The sequence below is a fragment of the Antrostomus carolinensis genome, unplaced genomic scaffold (assembly GCF_000700745.2).
Source record: "Antrostomus carolinensis isolate BGI_N321 unplaced genomic scaffold, ASM70074v2 scaffold18134, whole genome shotgun sequence".
NCBI classification, from domain to species: domain Eukaryota; kingdom Metazoa; phylum Chordata; class Aves; order Caprimulgiformes; family Caprimulgidae; genus Antrostomus; species Antrostomus carolinensis.
In genome coordinates, this window is record NW_010312990.1 from 8,104 (window position 1) to 20,358 (window position 12,255).

Below are 12,255 nucleotides of genomic sequence, written 5' to 3' on the forward strand. Positions count from 1 at the left end.
TTCATAATTTTTTATTAAAAGTGTTGGGTTTCTAAAACTGTGTTAGTAAGCAGGCACAGACATTAATATTAATCATATTTTTCATGCAGATAAAATTAGACCTATTTTAAATGCTGCTTGTGTCAGTTTCTGTTTTTGTGATGCTTCTTATAGTTATAAAAATCCTTGGCCTCAATGAAAAGGTTCAATTGTGGGCATTGGTTCTGTAAACTCTGTGTATGTGCTGTAATCTGAAATCTAGAGTCTAAAAATCAACAGATTGGTGTCTGCTACAAGACAACCCGGCACTGAAACTGGCAATTTTAAATGTTTCCTGCTGTTATAAATCAGAAGACAGCAGTCTCAGGCTGTAGGAAGATCTCACACAGGTAACCATAGGTCTTCACAGTGGTCATGCCAGATTAATTGAGGGTAATCTAAATTAGCTATGTTGGAAAGGAATTAGTGGGAGCAAATGTTGAAAGTCAACTTTTTATCAAAGTAGTAATCTGAAAGTGTTCAAAAATTCACAGTCAAGTAGAGTGGCCTTTTTGAGTAACTGCACTATTAACTAAAAATTGAAGAGGGAACTTGTTAGGGAAACAAAATCTAATTGCTTTGTGTCAAGTTTCATCAAAAGAACTTTGATAGTTACATATTTAATTATTTAACAAAATATTTATATAGGTTTGTTTTCCTAATTTAATAAATGAATTTGAAAATTCTCAATGAACATGGGGAAAGAAAAGTGTGTCTCCAATGCAGAGAGTAGTTATCACTCTTTATGCTGTTAGGGTTTTACTGAATACCAGAGTGTAGATATTTAATGCAAAAAAAAAAAGTGGGTGGGGGATGGGATGCAAAGATAGTGCAATTATCTTAGAATTATCTTAGTCTCTTTGCTGTGCATATAAAAATGACTCAGATCATTGAACTTTCTCCAAAATAGTGAGTTGCTCTATAGAGCATCAGCTTTGTTCAAGGACAGACTTAATGACTGGATTGGACAACTTAATTGGATTGCAGCTAGCAGTAGTTTCTGACTAAGACAGGTATTTTGCTTTTAATTATTTGCTCAAGAATAATATTTTCTGAAATCATGCACTTCTTTATTTGGCAAAAAATAAATCATTATATTAATCAGCCAGCAGCCTATTCTATCAGAGTAATTATTCTTCTGCCTTCTCAAACAAGTCAACACACTAGTCTAGAAATGAAATTCATAAAAGAACAGTTCTTTCTAAGTCTGCTTTTACACAAGGCAAGCAAACATAGCCAGTCAGTCCTCTTCCTTTCTTATGGATGGCCAGGATTTCATATTGAAATAACTGCCAGCACTACAGACTTCACTAGGCAGGTGATATCTGCCTTTTGCAGGGACTGGGTCACTTTCATCCATTGGTACTCTGACAATGACTACTTCTTGGGAGATGAAAGTATCCTCAGAGAGACCTCAACGTTCTTGTGCCCTTTCATATGTAGAGTTCAGTGCCCTTCAGATTTCAGTTTTTCTGTCATCCTGGTAAATTAACTTTAGCGGTTAAAAGGAAGTTGTCCTCGGAGGGCTTCACCAGTAACAAACCCGTGTTTATGATATTATTCACTAAAAGGGAGACAGAAGTGGGAAAGACCTCTCTTTAATCAATAATGCATGCTCTAGTTAGTCCTGTCCTCTGGACATGATTAAACATTTATTTTGTTTCATAACTGATGGTTTTGGTGGACTGGAGATTGTAACTATATATCCTCGAGCCTTTGCAACTGGCATCAGGAAGATCTAACATGAACTGGGTAGTCAGCTATGTTTAATGTTAATATGGCACATAAACAAAAAAGACTACCCCCACCCCTGAAAGAACAAAAACACCTCAAAATCAAAATGGGGAGAGCTGCAGCTAATTCTAACCTGTAGCGAGTCAGGCTAAACTTGCACAGGGCAGATGCCTTTGACACGAACCAACTGCAGACAGTAGCCTCAATGTATGTCTTTGTCACCACTCATTTGAAGTTTTGAGAAATAACTGTTTTGTTCATGTTAAAGATGAAGAAAAAAGTCTCTTAGAGGCTGAGCACTATAAATTATTAGGTTAAGGTCTGTTCTTAACTAGTAAAATATTTGGCCAATGAAGCTGATGGGAAAAGCACTTTGGCATCTGCCCTGCTGGTTGTGGCCATGCTGTACCTTTAGTGACTGCTTTGGCAGAGTTGTCCTGGGCTGTTCCAGACCTGCACAGCGCAGCTGGCAGCAGCACCTGAGCCTTTGTGAAAGTCTGAGGAGCAGATGGTCACTCCCATCCCAGTGTTCCTCATACAGAGGGGCAGACAGGGTGCTCAGACACAGACAGCTTCCTCAGGGTGCGAGGGGGATAATGAGTCTTGGAGGACACAGATAAATAAAACAAATGTACCAGTAAGGAATTGAGCCTTGGTGCCAAGTATGTTCATCTGGTGGCTCAAGCTGACAAAATTTGACAGCTGCTGAAGAGCAGAGAATCATAAATGAACATACAGTGGTTGTTATTAAATAGGAAACATTTATCTTAATGTGATATTTCCTATAGCACAATAAATGATGGCGATTTCCCTGTACTGGAATGTGGTATGTTTACATTGCTAGAGTACTGATACAAGCACAGTTGAGTAAAATAAATGCTTTGGTTTTGAGACTGGCCACTCTACTGGAAATAGCGTTTGAAAACTTTCCAGCAAACACACAAGTGTGTAGGTATGTGAATGAGAGAGAGGAAGAAATTCAGAAATTTTGTAAGAAATGTTTGCTCCATCTGAACTGTTTTTGTATCCTTTCTTCTTCCTTCCCAGACTTTTTAAAGCTGATTTATTTTTTTTTTAACATTTGCTGAAGAAAAAATGCCTTCCTTGGGAGGGAAGGCACAGACTGTCTTGGGCCCTGTGGATCCGGACCACCTTGGCTATACATTGACTCATGAACACTTGACTATGAACTACAGCAGCTGTTTCTGTCCACCTTCTCCAGGCCAGGAGTCTCTGTCTGATGGGCCGATTGAGATGAAGAACTTGTTTTGGATTAAGCAAAATCCCTACAGCCATAAAGAAAACCTTCTTTTGTATCAGGAAACAGATGTTGTGAAGGAGGAGCTGTTGCATTTTAAAGCAGCAGGTGGTGGGACAATCGTGGAAAACACAACCACAGGAATTGGTCGGGATGTGAATACTTTGAAGAGACTTTCTGAAGAAACTGGAGTCCATATTATCGCTGGTGCTGGGTTTTATGTGGGTTCCACTCATTCTTCTCAAACACAAGCCATGACAGTGGAGCAGGTAAGTGTTAACCATTGCTTCAGAGTCTCTCTCCTATGAATTATCTCTAGGTGAGTTAAAGTTGGAGAGAAGTTCCAGCAAAATAGATGAAATCTAAAAGGTCTCAATGTGAAAAACTTGGGAACAGCATTACCGCTTGTGCGTTATACGGCTGGCCCAACACTGCTTGTGTGTGCTTGGATTATCTGTCAGCGCTTCCAATTCTTAAGCTATATTTTCTCTCAGGGATTTGTTACAATGCAACAGTAAAAGGAAAATGAAGTACTTCATGTGTGGGCATCTGGTACAACACCAATTATCCTGTTATTTTTACAATTTTTAAGGAAGGAGTATATCCCTTCTGCCTCTTTTGTCTGTTTTTCTGGCTAATTGCTTCCCAATGAGGTCACCCAGAATTCTTGCAAAAAGCACAAATAATTGCAATATTTGCATGACAGTTGTGAATCATTGCTCTGCTCAGGCTGGCTGTTATATCTCTATTCTCTACCATTTGTCTAGACTTTTCAGGGCAGAGTCTACATCAAATTGTTTGTATGGTGCCTAAGACAATGTGTTAATAGTGACCGAGGTCCCCAGATATTCCTGTAATAATAAATATTCATTCATCTTTTATTAAGAAAAAGTGTTGATAGGGAGAAGAGGGAAGGGAACTCTCCCAGGCAGGAGGCTGTGAATGCAGATGAACAGAGCTGAGAATTTTTTTTTTTAATCTGTCACAGTTTACAAATGAGCCAAATTCATTTTCAAAATCAGTGGTCAGAACTTGAGCAGATGTAAAGCGATGCGGCGCTGCCAGCCACACTGGACCCAAGCTGGCCCAAGCTGTACAGAACAGAAAAGGTTTTCCTAAATATTCTTGCATCACTTGAAATTTGATACAAGTAGATTTCTGGGGGTAAAAGTTTCCCTTCTGTATTGGGTGAACTGCTGGAGACTCACCGATGTCCTGTACTCAGCAGGTAATCAATACTTAATGCAGTCCAGAAGGCAACTGGCTACTTAGAAAGGGCTGTGCAGTGACTGATCCGTGATACCTGGTGGTTCTGCGCTTGCCAGTGAATTTGACGTGATGATGTGTTTTTTTCGATTAAGCAGTGACAATTTGAATATTTTGTTGCCAGGCCTAGCTGAGCTATTAAGTGACAGAAGGAGGTTGATGCAGGAGACGTGCTCTTCAGGAGAGGAGTGAATTCTGTATCATAGGATAAAGTGTTGGGCAGAAGCCTGCTGTAAATTGTAACAGCTTGGGCTGACTCTTGCCTGTAGATTCAGTGTTTACCAGTGTTACATATGAAGCTATTGAGGAGACAAGGTATGGAGTAAGGATAAGTTATAGATTTATTTGAAAATTGGTGTGGTTTTCAGTTTCCTGGATTCACTTGCAAACTTTCCTTCTTCCTTCTTTACTTTATTCTTCCTTAAAATAATGATTTCCCTAACATTCAGGGCCAAAGAGTTAGGAGGTCATAATCAGTGCCATTTTGTGTTCTTAATTCTGAATATATTCTTTAAGATATATGGCCTATTCTAGAAAGGAAAAACTAAAGCTGTTACAACAAACTGCTTTTATTAGGAGATTCTGATGTCTTTTTTGCTTATGAATATTTTTAAAAGCAAGCTAATTTTGACCCTGTAAGTTTGTCAACTGAGCTTTTTTCTTGTAGTTCTGAAGTCCTCGGAGGTCCTGTTTTATGTTGGCATTCCCACAAGCAGGATTTGCCTTAAACTTGTCTCTTTAAGATCTTTGCCAGAGTTTCTTCCTTCCCTATCTGAGTGACAAGATCTCCTTATTCTCTGAGCCCTTGGTCTGCAATAAGTTACATTTGAATTTTTTCAGGGGCCAATTCAGGAGTGCAAGGCACGGGTTTCATGCTGAGCTAACTGGTTTTTTTAAAGAAAAAGTAGTCTCAGCCTAAAACAGTGTTTAGACTAGCTTTCCTGGCAAACCTGGGTAACTGTGTGAGTGGATACTGTTAAATTGATTTGCTTTGTGTTTATTTTGGTCTTAGTGAATGGCTAGCATAACGCTAGTTGCCAGAAACCAGATTTTAACTGCAGTGTTTTCACGTACCCAACTGTTAATTAAGTAAGTTCGGAAGGACCTCAGGAGTATAACTAGCACAATGTCCATAGGCCAAATTTGATGCTATGTGGCACAAATAGTATTAATAACAACAACAACAAAAAATCTAATTTTCCTGTTCTTTAGCTTACAGACGTTATTGTTGATGAGATACTCAATGGAGCAGATGGGACTGACATCAAGTGTGGTGTGGTGGGAGAAATAGGTTGCTCCTGGCCTTTGACTCAGAGTGAACACAGAGTGCTTCAGGCAACAGCGCAGGCTCAGTCGCAGCTTGGGTGCCCTGTTATCATCCATCCCGGCAGGAACAGCAATGCGCCTTTCCAGATTATCCGCATTCTGCAGGAAGCTGGGGCTGATACTTCAAAGACAGTCATGTCTCACCTCGACAGGTAATCAGACTATTCTGCTGTCTTTCTGGCAGTGTTGCCACAACCCACTAGGGTTTGGGGGAACTACTCTGCAAATATCTGCAAAAGGTTTCTGTTGTGTGCTGGGATCACGACATGAAGAATTATCTTCCAGTTTATTGACTTAAAAATAGGAAACTGCTTATATAGAGGTTGATCGACTTCCAGCACTTCAGTCAGGATCAGCTTTTAGGTTCACACTGGTAAAGAGATTTAGGGATTTTAAACGCTCTCTTTGAAGGTCTGGAGGAGAGATTAGGAATAACTGTAGCCATGTTTTTAAAAAATTGAGATTACATTAATTCTTGTCCCTGCACAAATCCCTTTATTTACAAAGCATTGGACATTGAGCAACTCTCACCAAATTGGTGTTTTTGAAAACTGGGCCACTCTTAAGGGCCTGACCAAAATCCCTCAGATACTAATGGAGAACTTGATTTGGCTGGATGCAGAATCAAAGCAGAAGTAAGATCTTTTCAGTTCTACTGCCAGACAGAGAAATATTTCTTAAAAAGAAAATAGTTAGGTTTATGATAGTTCTTAGCATAGACCAGAGAGCTAACTTTTAGTTTCCTTGAGAGCAACTCAGGAGCCCGACATCAGACATGGAGAGGAACTGGGGTGCTTTTCTCTCTCCAGTTTTGAAACACAGCCTCTATTACCAAATCAGTTTTGTATGACCTTGTAGTACTCATGGCAAACTGGAAACTGTCCAAGCATTGATTGGTTTGGCCAGTTGCTGAATAATGGAGGCTGCTTGTGGTCATATGATTCTCAGCAATTGGATTGTTTGCCCTCAATGTGAATGTGATACAGGCAAGAGCACTGTGCTCCAAATTTCTAATGGTTATAGGCTCTAAGAGCTTGCAAATCAGGCTACAGGTGTTTTATATTCACACAGAGGTCAGTGTTTTACTTGGGGATTTTAGAAGCATAAAATCCAGTGCCACGAAATTTTATTTATATTTGATACTATATAAATTATATGGGCTTTCTTAAAGCATTTACCTGCATTCCATTGTATGTAACCTATGTTTTTCTCTCATTTTTAAAGAAAAACTGATTACTTAAATCTTTCTATGAAAGAGGACTAAGCAAGTTGCAGGTGTCAGTACTTTTGTAGGCATTTTGATAAAACATAAATATCCAGTTATGTTTTTTTGCCTTTATACGCTGTAAATTGTTGAATTCGGTGATTTATTGGTGGAAAATAAGCAATGTAAGTAGGAAAACAGTCAAGACAGAGGTGCAGTTTCACTAACAGCCGCTGATGCACAGTGTGACATTTCCTTATACTCCTTCTGTCATTACTTTCACACGTTCAGGTTGGCACTTGCTATAACATAGACTCTAAACGACTGTGAAGTTTGGCTTTGCAATGTGCATTTAACATTTTAAGTCTCTTCCAGTGAGATGCTCCATGTGGGAGCATCCTAGTCCCTTAAATGTGAGATAAATTTGTACATAGCTCCATATTTCATGCCTGCTTTTGACATAGACAGAATGGTAAGTTTTCAGGTGGATTTACAGTCAAATGCTGTAACTAAACTAAACTGCTGGCTACCATGTTTTGTAATTTAGCACCTTAGAACAAAAGGTAACAAGTGTCCATAATGAAACTGTGGTGTAGATAAAGGCTGGGAAGCAAAACCTATTGAGTCTTGGCTTTGGCCATTTATCAGAGATCAAGATTATAAATGTGTCTTGGTGGAGATCAACAATCATTCCCTTGAGTAGCTTTTGTTAGAAGATTCACAGCAACTGTTACGAATGCAGGTTTTCTAATGGTTTGGTGGGTGTCCCTGCAGTGATTTATGGATGAGGTCCAAACTGCAGGATGCTTCCCTGTGTCCTGTCTCATTTTCCGTGTGTTCAGGGATGCTCAGGGACAGGTGTTGCCCAAACACCTGATTCCAGCACAGAGATTAACAATTTTATTTGGGAACTGCTGCTGTTGCTACATGCATGTGGCTTACAAGGCCACCCAATGGCTGATGAAATTAAGCTCTCCTGCTCTTTGTTGGGACAGAGCACCCAGAAGTACAACACTAACAGCAGTTTTCAAAATAAATTGTTCTGGCTGTGATTTTGAAATATATCATTGGATGGGTTTTGCCACCTGCACAGGGATGAACACTCTTGGCTACTGTCTCCCTGTGAACTGAGCAGAGCTGGATCTAAAATAACCCGTTCTCTTGCTCTGCACTTTGAAAACTCATTTGGTGATAAATGTTCAATCTTTGTAAACTGTAGCATTTATTTAAAAATAACATTTTTTATTAATTACAGTTGGCAAGTCTTAGACTCCTGCTGATGGCAAGCTTGCTTGAACAAGGGTTTTCTCTCTCTCAACCCATCTGTTCCTCCTACTTGGTCCTGTTGTTAAGTCATAATATTGAAATGGTGACATCAGTCATTTCCATAGCAACAGACTGTGATGTAACTGTATAGGGTAAAATTACTTTGTGACATCAATATCTGCAATAATAAAAAAAAAAAAATTAAACTACCATCCTTTTGGTTAACTATGCTGGTTTTGAGGAAACTTGGTTTTTTCCTTAGATGAAAAAAAAAAAATTGTTGTTATAAAGATAAATTTATAGTGTATCACTTGAGTGGTTTTGTTTTCCTTTGAATAGCTTATACTCTTGGTAAAAGTATTTAAAAGAAAAAAAATATTCCAGAGATCTCTTCTTTCAGTTGTCATTCTTTTCTGAATGAGTGATGGGGTTTAGTAGCTTTGTTCCTTCACTTTTCAAATCTGCTGCAAAGCCCGTGTCCCAGGTACTCACAGTGCCATTATATATTTTGGTGAGAGTGTTTCCTTAAGGCATTCTGGCCAGATCCCAGTACAAACAATGATATATTGCTGTTCTAATGACAATCTAGAAACATCACTGTACAGAATAGAAACTAAAGACAAAGTTGTGTATTACTGGTGTGTGATGGATGAAACAAGCCCTGGATGTAGCTGTCTCCTGTAACTCTTTTGGGAAAGTAAATCTGTCTTGTGTAAGTAATCCATTGTCTTTTTTTAAAATGTCATTATGAATTAACCTCATCCTTAAATGTCCTTCCTTGTTAGGTTGTCTATGAGAGGTTTAATGATATCAAAAGTAAGTAACTTTCCTGTTTCCATTTAAAGATTGTCATAAATGTTTTCATTATTTCATGGGGGAAGAGTTTGTTATGTTGTTTTTTTTTTTTAAATGCATGAAGTCCCAGATGAATGTGAGAAATACAATGCTGTTTATCAGCTGAAGGTGCATGTGTCAAACCGGAGTCCTGTTTTTCAAAAGGAAAAATTAAGGACAATTAAATCTTAGTTTATTGGTTTTGTTCCTTGCAAGTAGGAAGTTGCAAAATACCTATCCTCATGCCGTGGGATTTTTTTCCTTTCTGTTACAATGCTGACTTCGTGTTACATATGTTCTGCAGGACTATATTTGATACAAAGAAACTTCTGGAATTTGCTAGACTGGGATGCTATTTAGAGTATGACCTGTTTGGTACAGAATTTCTTCACTACCAGTTCCATCCTGATATTGACATGCCGAGCGACAACGAAAGAATTGCAAGGTACCTGCTTCTATGCAGTTTAAGCCATAGCATTACTGTTGACAAATTAATATTATTGGTACTTGTTTTAAGCACATCACAGAGTAATTCTGCTTGCTGTTCAAAATTGTCCTTTTCATACTAAAATTATGACAATTTTTTTTCTGCTGCTGTCATGTAGCATGTATAATTTCTTCTGTGTCCGAAGGAAGATGTAGAATCATAGTGTTTTAGAAAGTTACTTGAGAAAAAGATTAAGAGCTTTTTTAACTTTATTCTCCGTCCTAATTCCATGCTCATTTGCTTGAATTTTGTCATTTACTGCATTTATATAGACTGTAAAAAAGAAAAGGCTGGAGATACAGGACTTAAGTTAGGGTTTGGCTTTTGTTTGACCCATAGTATTGGAAACCTAGTGCTGCTACTAAGCATCATCTGAGCCTGTTACATCTCCTCACAGGTGCACTAACCGAGCAAAACTCATGCGTGCCTTGCATGGATTTGATCTGTGCTTCCATCCTGAAAACCTGACTTCTGTTCTTCCAAGCATTTTATCACCTCCCCTCCCCCTCTCCTTTTGCCCTTTCTCTCTTTTGAAGGATGAGATTCATGCTCCTCACACTCACAATGTGAAAACACTGGCCCCACTGGCGGGATACCTCTTCCCATCAGCACATGCAGTCTCAGCTCAGCTGCACAGCAAATCTGTTGTGCTGTGCTAATACAAGGTATTGCCAAGGAGATGCATTCCTTGCAGAAACTGTCTGAGACAGGTAGGATCAGCAGGGAATGGGCTTCACACTCTGTCCAGAGATGTGATCTCTTGTGCTGTGTGATTCTGAGGGGTGGGGTGCCATCCTGCCTGTGACTTTTTTCCTTCCAGAGTCAGAAACTATTATTTTCTTCTCTTTGATGAGAAAGATTTTATGATCCCTGATCACTACTGAAGTAATTTTCTAGCTTTCACTTATATTGCAGACATAGCTTCCCTGCCCCTCATTGTCAGATTAGCCTCAAGACTTTTTGTCTGTTTTCAGGCTGTTTTCTTCTTAAGATGCCATGTTTACTATTCCATTTACTGCCAAGCGTTTGCTGCTACTTTTCACACTAGAAATGTTACTCTCTGTTAACAGGGCTCTCAGTCTTGCACTCAGCATTTTAAACTGTTGCCATGAATCTTCAGTTTTCACATTTAGAATAGGTAAAGTTGCTCCCCTCCCCTGTGCCTCCTCCCCTCTCCTGTGCCACAGGAGGTCAGCATGTGTAGAAGCACCGTGAGGAGTATGTGTAGAGGAATGGACTATGCCTTGGTTAACAAGTGCTTGTTCAACCATGTCAGAGTTTTCATTCCATCCATGATACTTGCTCAGCCACTGAAGTCTCTCCTTAAACTCTCTGACATTTGAGTACTTCTTGCAGCAAGAGAAAGAAAATACAAAAATTTTATCTCCTCATTGTATGGTGTGAATATGTGCACTTGAGTTATAAGTGTCATTACATGGGTTTTGTTGGGCTTTTGATGCATCCGCACTGGACGTATGGTGGCAGTGACAATTTCCTTGGGGTTTTTTTTGTCACACAGCACCAGAGGTGGAAATCAAATTGACCTTTAAATATGTTGATGAAGATGATGAAAATGGAAAAATATATGTTCAGGTCTTGTCTGTTCAAAACATAAACGTTTGTAGTCATGCCATACATACTTAAACACAATTTAGCTCTGTGTCTACTTACGCATTTTTGCTGCAATCTACTGCCAATGCAAGTAAAAACTGAATTTTTTCAAGGACAGTTTTCTTTGAGTCAGAAGCAAGTACTAAGCTTACAGGAATGAGCAAAAGGCAGCAAGGAATATGATTATAAAGGACCATATGTGTCCTCAAGCCATTAAATGAGTCCAAATAGGGAAGGAGATGATTCTAAGATGATGTTTGGTCAGCAAAGAACTTAGTCCTTCCAGTGTCATTGCTCTCATTCTCTGCTTGGCTTGTGGTCAATCTGTATTTCAGGTTGGAGAAGATAATTGTGATGTTGTAATACTACAGTATGCATAGTGTTGTGCACTAGATAGCACTATTTGTGGTGTTTTATGAAAGATGCTATTTTTTTACCAAGTTCTATCTTACTTGCCTTCTTCCTGCTGCCTATATTGATTTGATCATGCTACATGTATCTCCTCATAACTAATTGTAACAAAAACTGACAGTCAGAGCTTGCAGATGTAGCACGGTTACTTATAAAAGTAGTATTTGTGTTCTTACTGATCAAAGCACAGCCAGGAAGGTAAGAAATGGAATTTCACAATGCTGGCAAATGATGGAATTGCATGCTTTCATGAGGAACAAGCACTTCCCAGGTCTGGTCTGTCCATCTGTGCCACTTCAGTGCTGCAGTCTACTGCCCAACTGAACTGAAGCTTAGTGGGAAACTTAAGTCATGCAATACAGACACTCACCAAATAAATTCTAAAAAATGAGCTGAGCAAGAGATTAAGGTTCAGAGTGAAATGTGGAACAGAAGGACTGGTTGTAGCAGACTGGTTACAAGGGAGTGACCAGAAGGATTGCTTTTTTCCCAAGCTGACTTCTTGTCATTTTGCCAAGTCTGTTTTGCTGGGCTGCTGTATGACCTCCTATTTCCTGGCATGTGCTAGCGCTGTGTAATGCCTGTCTTATTTATCTTCTTTAATGAACGTCTTTGAAACATGTTTGGATGATAACTGTCTCCATGGAATATGATGCTGACAACTTAAAATTTTTATTAACCTGGTTTGCTAAATGGGAATTAACTAAAGATGTGAAAGTATTTGTGTAAAAGTGACAGGCTTCTTAAAGGACCTGTCACACACAGGGTCTGATCCTTAACAAATGTAATGGGACTGGCTTTGTGACAGCAGCAAGAACTAACCCCATGAATCTGTCCTGC

At 39.1% G+C, this 12,255-nt stretch overlaps 1 protein-coding gene across 2 annotated transcripts in view; it reads left to right on the forward strand.

Moving 5' to 3' along the window:
* Nucleotides 1–2,816: 2,816 nt before the first annotated feature.
* PTER (phosphotriesterase related) overlaps nt 2,817–12,255 on the forward strand; it is a 10,013-nt gene continuing 574 nt past the window's right edge. The window contains exons 1-3 of one of the 2 annotated variants that reach the window (XM_010167201.1): nt 2,817–3,279; nt 5,489–5,754; nt 9,211–9,351. In XM_010167201.1, the coding sequence (XP_010165503.1) occupies nt 2,848–3,279; nt 5,489–5,754; nt 9,211–9,351 (839 nt within the window). In that variant the 5' untranslated portion in view covers nt 2,817–2,847. The remainder of the gene's footprint in view (nt 3,280–5,488; nt 5,755–9,210; nt 9,352–12,255) is intronic. The other variant, XM_010167202.1, reaches the window with a different exon arrangement.